Raw genomic sequence first — 12,503 nt, forward strand, 5'->3', positions numbered from 1 at the left:
CATTTATCATATCACATATTCATTACACAGATTTCAGTGTCAAACTGTTACCCAATAATTATGTGTGTTAAACATTTGGAAAACAAATATTTTTAAATATCAGGTTTATCTGCTATGTATTTAGTTATTTTCCCCATATTTTTGTTATCAAATTACACCAGAAATGGACAATCAGATAAATATACAAAATGCTGTCTTTGTCCTATATTTGGTAATTTCTTTTGTTGCAACAGTTTAAAAAACGGTGATGATAACAATGTCCTTAATGTATAATTTATTATATATTAAGGATAAAATGAGACCAAAGCACAAATGTAAGGTGTAAGTGTCTTTTAAATGAGCATTTCTGGATCTTCAGTACCAGAACAAATGCTTAACAGTTGGTTAAATTCAGATTGCAGCAAGAATTCAAAGTCCAACACTGAGTGGGATTAACAGATATAAGATTTGGAGCTGCATGTTTGTCAGTCTTTGTTGTGGAGACACTGGTGTTGTTATCACTTTGTGGGATGGTGATTGGGGCGTATTTGATTAGTTTTTATCTTGTTTCTTGTCTTCTATGACTTGTTTCTATAGACTCTGCATCTGGGATGAATGAACATTGATTCACTGTACATCAGGAATATAAAAGACAGAAAAAGTGGGAATTAAAATATATTTATTTGAAATAAGCAAGTTGTACCAACGCAACGGAAAACACTCATTTAAACTCAGATTATTAATAAAGGCTATAAAAAATGTGATTAAAAGCAATTGATAATGAGCGAGGAATTATAGAAAAAATTGCTAGAAAGACAATTTTCTGCACAAGTTCTAGGCCAGCACTCACTATAAAGGACATGAATCTAATATTAATGTTTTTTTAATAACATCTTTAAAACATTATGAACAGAATAAAACTAAACTAAAGAACCTAAACTCGTTACAAAATGAGTTTAAGTTGAGGATTAAAAATATTAATGAAGCAATGACGTATGTAGATCACAGAGGCTTCAGAGTGTTCACGTTGCTCTCTGCTGTGCTGCGGTTCAGCACTATAGCCAAGTTTAAAAAAGCTGGGTTTAACTAATCCCACCACCTGCATTCTCGAGTTTCTTTTTCTGACTCACGACTTAAATGGGACGTGGTGGTAAGGCAGCCTGATGATTGGGTGGTTATTGATCAGATCATACACATACCGGAGTCATTATATATTCTGCCTGAAATTTCTCCATCAATTCCCTTTTTGATTATTCATGAGTTTTGTTTAGGTTTCAGCTTCATTTCAACTTTATATTTAAATGTGAGTAGGAATGAAAGAAAAACAGGGTATGTAAAATTCTTGCAGGTGACTCGTGCAAATCTCCACTATTGTGAAAATATGGCAACACATATGGGTACAGATCCTGTAAATAAGTCCAGCTCTTTGCTGAGTTAGAAGAGTTAAAATAATCATACAGTAACTTTTCACGGTCAAACCCATGAACTGATCAGACGAGCGTCTGTTCACTGTGTGGATGATGACCTCACCAAGCGGCTGAGATGTCGTAGTTCAGGTTGTCTGTTTAACTTTTTCTGCCAAGGATAATTTAAGTGCAGTTTTTTGACACCTCACTGTAAACCAGACATTCCCAAACTTCAGACCGCCCAGTTTGAGTTTAAAAATCTTTGTGGTTCTCCCAAACCTTCAATCGCAGCTCAGATCATCACGTGCACTGAAAATGAAGGATTTTGTTTGTTCTTTCATTGATTCATTTTGATCTTCTGATTATTTTTCAAAAAGTCTGCCAGATCAAACGTGTTGAGCTACACGCTCTTAACCTCTTGTGAATAAGAGACGGCAGAAAGTCACTTTACTTAACAAATTAAGTTCTTTCCAACTGATGTTGCGATATAAGATGGGTTCAGGCTCAAAAGCAACTCAGAAAAGTAAGTCTAATAGTATTAAACCCCATTCGCTCATTTTTTTTTTAGAAGTAAACTTATCAGATTGAAATTTGAGGCTGACAGTTTTGTCTTTACCTCACGCGTGGTTGCTCACAGTCCGTGTACTACCTGCAGCTTTCAGCTGTGTCTGCAGTGTCTTGATTATTTTGGGCTCTGATGTTGGACATTTGTCTCTATTTGTAGAACAGTCAGTCAGTCAGTGAAGACGCGCTCAGCAGATTAATGGAGGTAAACATCAGCTCTGTGTGCAGTCAGCGAGTCCCAAGAGTCGGATTTCCTCATGTTTCCTCCTGGCACGGTTCGGCTTGTAAGCAGCCTGGAGGGACCTGAAATTGAAGTTTTGATGTCTTGGTTCAGTAAATATTTGGAGAAGGAAACCCCCCTCCACCCCCACCCCCTTCGAGTGGAGTGAAAACAGGCCAGCAGGCAGCGGGTGCCGTGGGACTCATGGTCGCCTCGATGTGTCAGATTGTGGGTTGGGCTCAGAGCCAGGATGCCGCTGAGAGTCTCCGGCTGCTCGTCAGCACGCCGTGTCATGCTTGGACTGCGCTGCTTGCTTTCAGAGCTCGTTCTGCTTCAGTCAGGTTGTTGAACAGAAAACATCAAGGCTAAAGGGGGAGGCATGGCTGCTGAGAAGATGGCGGGCCTCTTATTGGACCATATTTCCACAGCGTGGGTAACACTTTTTCTGCTGCTGGGACAGAGCTGGTTCTGCATTAGTGTTTGTTGGGAACCAGTCCACATTTCAAGAGGTTCAAGAGATGACTATCACAGAGCAGTGCTGTCTCAGATGTAGGGCTGGGCGATATGACCCAAAATTCATATCTCGATATTTTTTAGCTGGATGGCGATATAAGATATATATCTAGATTTTTTTTTTAAAGCCATAAGTTAAGAACAAAAAGAGAGTTCTTAGTCACACTGTGTCCCAGATGTCACACGGGCACTTTTATTTACATACAGCGTAGATGTATATGAAGAAATTACTCAAAAATAAATTATCAGCATTTATTAAATAATCATGGTCCATAAATAAAAGAAAACAATGTTGTTTTTGTGCATAACAAAAAGCTCACAATTGTGCAGTCAAAATGTAAACTAATAGACGCTGAGCGTAATAACAAAGAGACAGATTTCACAGCTGCACCACGTCTCTGAACAGGTGCCATTTGTGGTCCTTACACACACAGTACGTATCACTCCGCGAGGCTCCTCCTCGGTAGCCGTAATCCTCCGACAATCCATCAAGCGGTGCAGCTCCGTAGCTTAGCAAAGTCATATTAAAACATTTTTTGACAGATTGCTGAGCGCTGTGTACCACATAAAATCGGTTCGCGGTCAGTAAGCACAACCAGAATTCATACATAAGGCGCACTGTCGATTTTTGAGAAAATGAAAGGATTTTAGGCCGTGCAGCCCCTCCTGGCTGCATGTCGTTAGCGCGGTTAGCTCGTTAGCGCGGTTAGCTCGCTAACACGTTGACGCCGTCCAGCCCCACGCACGGGACGATCCGCGGTAACTCGCTAACGGAGATTTTCCGCTTTCATCTTGTCATTGCCTGCAGGTGAAGCTATGGGGGAGGCGGAGTTGTGTTCAGTGAAGGAGAGGCGAGGCCGAGTAACGTTGCGTAGAGACAAAAGTGGACGAAAGAGAGGCAAACCTGCGGCTCCACAAGTATAATTATAACGTAACATAGACTATATCGATATAAACGATATTGTCACATCTTATATCTCGTATGAAAATATATCGATATTTTTTAAAAACTCGATATATCGCCCAGCCCTACTCAGATGTCATGGTGGACACAATGTGTGGGCTGGGTCTGCAGTCACTGGTGACGTTCTTAAAGGAGATCCTCCATTGCCGTGTTCTGCTGGTGTTGCATTTTTTTTTTTTTTTTGCACAAACACCAACCGTTTTTGGTGGAGACATGCAGACAGTCCCACGTTTGGCACTGGATCCGGATCTTTTCCCAGATGCAGATCTGTAGTGCTGCTGGAGCTGCTTAAGAGTCCAGAGTTCAGTCTACATTTTGACAGTTTAAAAAGGATTATATAACAATTCTAGAAGAAGTTTGGATAATTTCCATGGAAAGCAAATCATAGTGGAGATGACTGATGTATTTCTCCTGAAATCACTGATTCTAGTTGCTCTAACCTCATGCTCAGGTAGCACCTGACGGGTGGCACTGGGATCAATCAGAACCAGTTCTAGATTAAGCACCAGCATTGTGTTAAAGGAAAAGAAACATGATTCAATTCAATTTTCAATTCGATTTATTTTATTTATTTATATAGCGCCAAATCACAACAGTCGCCTCAATGCACGTTATATTGTAAAGTAGACCCTAAAATAATACAACAATTATGACCCCCTATGAGCAAGCACTTTGGCGCAGTGGGAAGGAAAAACTCCCTTTTAACCGGATGAATCCTCTGGCAGAACCAGGCTCATCTGCTGCGACCGGTTGTAGTGAGAGAAAGAAGACAGGATGAAGGACATGCTGTGGAAGAGAGCCAGAGATTAATAACAAGTGTGATTCAGCAGAGAGGTCTATTAACACATGTTGAGTGAGAAAGGTGACTGAAAATGAAATACTCAATGCGTCATGGGAATCCCCCAGCAGCCTACACGTATTGCAGCATAACTAAGGGAGGATTCAGGGTCACCTGATCCAGTCCTAACTATATGCTTTAGCAAAAAGGCAAGTTTTAAGCCTAATCTTAAGAGCAGAGATAGTGTCTGTTTCCCAAATTCAAACTAGAAGCTGGTTTCACAGAAGAGGTGCCTGAAAACTGAAGGCTCTCTCTCCCATTCTACCTTTAAATATTCTAGGAATACAGCATGGCTGCTGCTTTCTGAAACATCTGTTGTTTACATCCAAACGGTGGAGGTTCAGGGCAGTTTCATGAGGCATTATGTTGTAAAACTATGTTTATGTCTTTGTTTTTTTGATATGTGCAATCCTAATGATATTTCCGTGTCTTCCAGGTGAGCCTCTATTACTATATGCGAATAGGCGAGATCTTCGGCTCGTGGATGCGGCACATGAGAAGGCTAACGCCACGGTGGTGGTTGGAGGGTTGGAGGACGCCGCAGCTGTGGACTATGTCTTCTCCAAGGGCCTCATCTACTGGAGTGATGTGAGTGAGGAGGCCATCAAACGCACCTTCTTCAACCAGTCGGGGGTTGGCGCATTGGAGACTGTGATATCAGGTCTGGCCTCCCCAGATGGACTGGCGTGTGATTGGTTAGGGAGTAAACTTTACTGGACAGACTCAGAAACCAATCGGATTGAAGTGGCTGAGCTGGACGGATCGTTGAGGAAGGTTCTGTTCTGGCAGGAGCTGGACCAGCCGAGAGCCATCGCCCTGGATCCAGAACGAGGGTGAGTCTGATCATCTGGCTGGTTTCCGGCCTGCAGGAGAAGAATGTCAGGATGTAGCTGGTGGTTTGGTTACGAGTTGATCCTTGATCCATTTGAAGGTTACTGAGAGGTTTGGCAGATGATGTTACACTACTCTGATCTGCTTCTTTCCAGCTCTGTTTTTGTTCTTGGAGCTTTGTATGATTCTTAGTTCAAACTAATAATAATTTCTTCTGTCTGAAAAAGGCATTTTTGGTTCTTCCCCTTTAGGCCAAAATGTTAGCAGCTGGTCTTTGGGGGGGGGGTTGGGTCAACACTTGAGGATTTCTTTTTTTGTTATCTCTCTTTTGTGGGAGGGGGTGATTCATTGTCCTCTTGGGGAGGACATGTTGATAGTAGAGATGGTATGATACCACTTTTTTATGACCGATAACGATATCTGCCGATACCAATATGAATCCGATATAGTGTATTTTTTAATGAATAAAACTTTGTTTTTTTAATATCTTGCTGCATTTTGTATAAGTTCATACTCAAGTTTTAAAAAAACAAAACACTAAAGCTATTCTGTTATACCTGTATGCAAAAAATACACTGCACCCAAAATATTTCATAGTTCAGCAATACTGATAGCTAATAAACTTAAACCTACACCATCCTCCCTATTCTGGTATTTTAAAGAGTACTTAGCAGAAATATTAACAACCTAATAGGCGTTGCCAACTCCCAGCAAAAAAATAGGGAACCACCCCCCACCCTCCGCCTGATGTGCTTAATCGACGTAATCAACTTAATTTGATGCAGTGTAAAAAAATGCACAGAAATCAATTATTTTTAAATAATTAAATAGATTCAACATCTTTCTTCAACAGAATTGCAGACTACACAGATGGTACCTTCCCAAAGGAAAAAATACTATAGCTTACTAGGGCATATTAGACTTCATAGTTACTATATACAGTGGGGCAAAAAAGTATTTAGTCAGCCACCGATTGTGCAAGTTCCCCCACTTAAAATGATGACAGAGGTCAGTAATTTGCACCAGAGGTACACTTCAACTGTGAGAGACAGAATGTGAAAAAAAAAATCCATGAATCCACATGGTAGGATTTGTAAAGAATTTATTCGTAAATCAGGGTGGAAAATAAGTATTTGGTCACCTCAAACAAGGAAAATCTCTGGCTCTCACAGACCTGTAACGTCTTCTGTAAGAAGCTTTTCTGTCCCCCACTCGTTACCTGTATGAATGGCACCTGTTTGAACTCATCATCTGTATAAAAGACACCTGTCCACAGCCTCAAACAGTCAGACTCCAAACTCCGCCATGGCCAAGACCAAAGAGCTTTCGAAGGACACCAGGAAAAGTATTGTAGACCTGCACCAGACTGGGAAGAGTGAATCTACAATAGGCAAGCAGCTTGGTGTGAAAAAATCAACTGTGGGAGCAATCATCAGAAAATGGAAGACATACAAGACCACTGATAATCTCCCTCGATCTGGGGCTCCACGCAAGATCTCATCCCGTGGGGTCAAAATGATCATGAGAACGGTGAGCAAAGATCCCAGAACCACACGGGGGGACCTGGTGAATGACCTGCAGAGAGCTGGGACCAAAGTAACAAAGGTCACCATCAGTAACACACTACAACGGCAGGGAATCAAATCCCGCAGTGCCAGACGTGTTCCGCTGCTGAAGCCAGTGCATGTCCAGGCCCGTCTGAAGTTTGCCAGAGAGCACATGGATGATACAGCAGAGGATTGGGAGAATGTCATGTGGTCAGATGAAACCAAAGTAGAACGTTTTGGTATAAACTCAACTCGTCGTGTTTGGAGGAAGAAGAATACTGAGTTGCATCCCAAGAACACCATACCTACTGTGAAGCATGGGGGTGGAAACATCATGCTATGGGGCTGTTTTTCTGCCAAGGGGACAGGACGACTGATCCGTGTTAAGGACAGAATGAATGGGGCCATGTATCGTGAGATTTTGAGCCAAAACCTCCTTCCATCAGTGAGAACTTTGAAGATGAAACGAGGCTGGGTCTTCCAACATGACAATGATCCAAAACACACCGCCCGGGCAACAAAGGAGTGGCTCCGTAAGAAGCATTTGAAAGTCCTGGAGTGGCCTAGCCAGTCTCCAGACCTCAACCCCATAGAAAATCTGTGGCGGGAGTTGAAAGTCCGTGTTGCTCGGCGACAGCCCCAAAACATCACTGCTCTCGAGAAGATCTGCATGGAGGAATGGGCCAAAATACCAGCTACTGTGTGTGCAAACCTGGTAAAGACCTATAGTAAACGTTTGACCTCTGTTATTGCCAACAAAGGTTATGTTACAAAGTATTGAGTTGTATTTTTGTTATTGACCAAATACTTATTTTCCACCCTGATTTACGAATAAATTCTTTACAAATCCTACCATGTGGATTCATGGATTTTTTTTTCACATTCTGTCTCTCACAGTTGAAGTGTACCTCTGGTGCAAATTACTGACCTCTGTCATCATTTTAAGTGGGGGAACTTGCACAATCGGTGGCTGACTAAATACTTTTTTGCCCCACTGTATATCGGATGACGATATAAAAACGTCTATCGTTTCATTTTACGCTATTGTTTGTTTCGTCGTGTCACAAAATAAACAGTTTACGGCAATATTTTTTCATTATTTTGATGGTCACTTTAGTTAATTTCTTAAAGTTCTCTCTTTCTCTTACATTTAATATAACCACACTACAGACAGACAAGCGTTTGTTTTTATTCGTTGTCGTTAGCAACAACGATGCTAAAACCACTGCATGTCCGCTTGTTCCACATAAACCTTTCGCAGTAAAGCTCAAGATCCTGCTGAGACTTTTCAAAATAAACTGAATCACGTGAAAGATGCACAGTGTTTACAGATGAGAAGCAAAAAAGAGCAGTCAGGTGCTAAAAAATAAACCTTAGACTCAAACGTTAAAACAGGCTTTTCCTCGCAGCACGCTGTGTAATAAATACACACAACGAAAACGGCGGCCGTTACAACTTATGTCTAAAAATGTATAGTTTCTTGCATCAGTTTAAACACTCGACTCCAGGTACGCGATGCCCAGCTGGAAACACTTCACACAATTCGAGCTGCCAGAGATTCACAGAATTTAGAGAGAGTAATATTAAAACTAAGTAGCTGCCGCTATTGTTGGAAACTGAAATTGGCTGAGCCGTGCTATGAATTCTGGGATAAGTTGGGCCACAAAGGATTCACCCGACCCATCCTTCAAATCTGGGGGAAAGTAGGACGCATTTGTCGGCTGCATTTGCAGAAGTCTTCGAATTTGGAAAGCCTTCGTTGCGTCGTTGTAACGTAATCGAGCTTCAAATGCATCCTCCGCTGGCATCCTTGTACATGCAGTGCTGCCATCTTCTGTTTCAGTCTGTTATTACACTGTTAAATCCTACTACTTATTCCTCCATCTTTCATGATCTTACGAGGCTTTAAACGGCGTGTCAACTATTAAATTTGTCGTTGACGATTTTGATAGTCGATCTAATCGTGGCAGCCCTATATGTAATATGTATTAAGGTTGTGTGGTACGTAAAAAAATTTACAACCAACAATCGTCAGTCCAGTAACTAACGATATGCGATATAATCGCGAATGCGCAAGCTTTTTGATGGGCGGAGCAATGTAATAATGCACGGACTGATTTATGCATTTAAAGCACAGAAGAAGTCCAAACATGGATGAACTACCGTATTTTCACGACCATAAGACGCACTGTACTAAAAAGAGAGGGAGTATTGATACCTCGTACTGTGATCGATCACATCTCTGATCAAGTCTAACTGTGTTCACAGAAAATTGATAAAGCTCGTAGTAATCAGAGTTTAGAAATATTGCTCTGCACGTGTTCTCGCTGCTCGATGGGTTCATGTGGTGCCTTGCCATTTTACTGATCCTTGTACTTACACGTCAAGGTGCGAGACCTGTGGATGGATTTAATAATATGCATGGATCGTGTCGCCGTGTACTATAAGAGTATAACTAGAACTGTGAGGAAGAAGCTAGACAGTTAATGTCAGGCCGTGAGTTACTCCTCACTCAACACGTCCCGGCTCTGAATCCAGCACGCAACCACTGGGTGGGTTCGGGACTCCCTTTGTTCTGTCGTGGGCCCCGTGCCATGGGCCAGAACTGTGAGGAAGAACACTACACAGTTCATCAGGGTCCCCTCTCTCTGAATCAGGAAAGGTGGGCAGGCCGCGTGTGGGCCGCGGGCCATACGTTGAGTATCACTGTTTGAAATGTGAACATTGTTCTGCTGCAGTCAATGGACTAAACCAGAGAAGAAGAAAACAGACTTTACCATGAAGATCCTCAGTGTGGATCAGTATAATATCAGCCTGATGTCTGCAGTTTAGTGTCAGCACAACTTTCACATCATATTCATCTCAGCACAACTAAAACATGCTGACTGACCTCAGAGTTTCAAGTTTACATCCTGGACTCTCCAGGAAACCACACAGATGCTTCACTCCTGGATCCTGCAGCTTGTTCTTAGTCGAAAGGAGTCATTACTCAGGTCCAGCCGTCTCAGATGGGAGGGGTTGGACTTCAGTGCTGCTGCCAGATAATCACAGCTGATCTCTGACAAACCACAGCCAATCTGTGAATGAAAGTGGTGTCTGGACATCCACAGATGCTTCACTCCTGAATCCTGCAGCTTGTTGTTGTAGCTCAGGTCCAGCTCTCTCAGATGGGAGGGGTTGGACTTCAGTGCTGCTGCCAGATAATCACAGCTGATCTCTGACAAACCACAGTCCATCAATCTGTATAAAGAATGAAAGATGTAAGTTTATTAGACAAAGTGCTTGAAATCATTCAGTGTTTCATCATCTGTTCAGAGCTGAAGAAGGTTCAGAATGTAGAAGTTTAGAAAATGGAAACTCCAAACAGCTGAAGCCAACAGGAAGCAGCTTCAAACAAACACAACAAGAGAAAAAACTCTGAATGTTTCACATTAAAGTCGTACATTTCTCATAAAAACAGGACAAAGACTTGAAAAAGTCGTGTTTTTCCTTCCAGGAACCACATGGCTTCACTTTTAAAGGTGAAGTGTGACAGAAATGGACATATTTGAAGTCCAACACCTTTTTCCAGTCACATTATTAAAGCAGACAAACTACAAGCTCATTTTCATTCCAACAAGTCATCTTCTGACCTGGACTAACAACACTGGTCTCTATGTGCAGCTGGCTGTGAGACCAGTGCTCAGGGAGCGTCTACAAAGTGCAACACTGAAAGAACATCACACCACTCACTTTTGCTGTGCAACACTGAAAGAACATCACACACTCATTTGCTTCCAGCACTTTCACACAAACATCTACTGTCATTATTGTCACCAAACTCTGTGGATCCTTTATTGCAAATTCAAATGGGATCAAATGGTCAGACAAAAGAGGGTTATGAGGAAATATGATGAAATGTTGTGTATTAGCAGCAAGTTATTGAATCATTTTCCTCAGAAACCAAACAAAATGATTGACAAACATGTTTTTACAAACTCAGTGTTGGACTTGGATCAGCAGGATAAGCTGATGTTTAAAGGCATTTGAGTCTCGCTGTATGAGAGTCCAGTTATTACTCAATATTTATGGATGATGTTCTTTCAGTGTTGCACTTTGTAGACGCTCCCTGAGCCTCACAGCCAGCTGCACATGGACCAGCTGACATTACCCAGCATTAGAGCGGGGGGCGGTGCCCTCCCCCCGGGCTGTCCACCCATGCCCCGGGACCTCAGTCCCCTGTGTTGTGAATGTGGCCTTGGCGGCTGGCTGTTTTTTGTCGAGCCTGTGTTTGCCCTGCCACGTGGAGCGGCGAATGGCCCGCTTTTTCCTTAATCGTCCCACCTGGACGGTTGCTGCCGGGCAGCTCCATGTAGAGGCGCGGTTGTAAAAAATTCATGTGTCACCGTTTCTCTGAATATATGGTTTATGTGAATTTGAATAGGACCCACGACGATGTGAGTTTCCTCACCCGAAAGCCCAAAGACGGACTCCTTGGACCCTAGTTCAGTCAATCCTGAATTCGATGTTTAATTATAAATGGGTATTTCATTTAAAACGAAAGCACCAAGACGGACCTCCTTGGAAATGTTCAATGTTCATCTCTTCAGCTAGTGAAACTGCTTTTAGCCGAATGGTGACCGTCGAAACGCTTCTCCCGCTCGTTCTTTGCTCGATGATCCACCGCTCGAGTCTTTCCTCCAACTCGGGCCACCTCGCCTTATGTCCGCGGAAACTCAGCTGCGTTTTCTTGACCTGCCGGAGCTTGTTTTCTAGCTTCCTCCATTTGCGAACCATCGATTCGTTAATCTTAAATTCTCTCGCCGCTGCTCGATTTCCATGTTCCTCCGCATAGCTGATGGCCTTCAGTTTAAACTGTGCTTCATAAGCGTGTCTCTTTGCCATTTTCAGGGTTGTTAAAACAACGATGTTCCACATAATGCACATACCTGTCCTTTTATACAGGTATGTGCGATTGTCCGGTATATACGATCAACGCCCACACTTCACCCTTTAGCGTTCTCATGGTGTTCTCTACTACGTCCTCCTTACAACACACAGGGCGCACTGCGCTATAGGGCGCGCCGTACTTTTTGAAGAAAATCTAAGACTTTTAAGTGTGCCTTATGGTCGTGAAAATACGGTAATTGCCAAATTGCACACTGGAGGAGAAGGCGCAGATAGAAATGGACTATTACCTCAGTGTGGAGGCTGTAGACGGAGAAGATGATCCACTGGCTTGGTGGAAAATGCATGAAAAACGTTTCACATTGATGTCACACATAGCTGTGTATACCAGCCACAAGCACACTTTAGAATGCGTTTTCAGGACCGCTGGTAATATTGTTAAACAAATTGCTAAAACCTGATAAAGTAAACGTGCTTGTCCCTGTCAAATACATTTTGGTGTATTTATTTGAGATGCACCAAATAGCAGAAAAGACTTCACTTTACACCAGAGATTTTTTTTTTCATGTTCCCTGGAAGAGACGTTTTGATTTTTGACTTATGTTTTGTTAGGTCGAGGTTGACAGAAAAACACTGGACCAGCCTGTTAATACGGCTTCAGTTGTCCCTGCTATAATGCGGTTCACCTTTTGCGGCCTCGCTGTTTCACAGATTTTTTTTTCATGTTCTTTTGCATGTTTTTTTTTTTGTTTTG

The 12,503-nt window shown here is 42.4% G+C and overlaps 1 protein-coding gene across 5 annotated transcripts in view; it reads left to right on the top strand.

The window, feature by feature from the left end:
* lrp6 (low density lipoprotein receptor-related protein 6) overlaps window positions 1–12,503 on the top strand; it is a 49,216-nt gene that overhangs the window by 1,361 nt on the left and 35,352 nt on the right. For all 5 annotated transcript variants that reach the window (XR_006053071.1, XM_014330092.2, XM_005949719.3 and 2 more), the window contains exon 2: window positions 4,921–5,317. Coding sequence is in view for 4 of the 5 variants with exons in the window: in XM_014330092.2 (XP_014185578.1) it covers window positions 4,921–5,317 (397 nt within the window). In the remaining variant the exon portion in view is untranslated. The remainder of the gene's footprint in view (window positions 1–4,920; window positions 5,318–12,503) is intronic.

Source organism: Haplochromis burtoni, unplaced genomic scaffold (assembly GCF_018398535.1).
Source record: "Haplochromis burtoni strain Fernald_Lab_line unplaced genomic scaffold, NCSU_Asbu1 Contig_607, whole genome shotgun sequence".
Lineage (NCBI taxonomy): Eukaryota > Metazoa > Chordata > Actinopteri > Cichliformes > Cichlidae > Haplochromis > Haplochromis burtoni.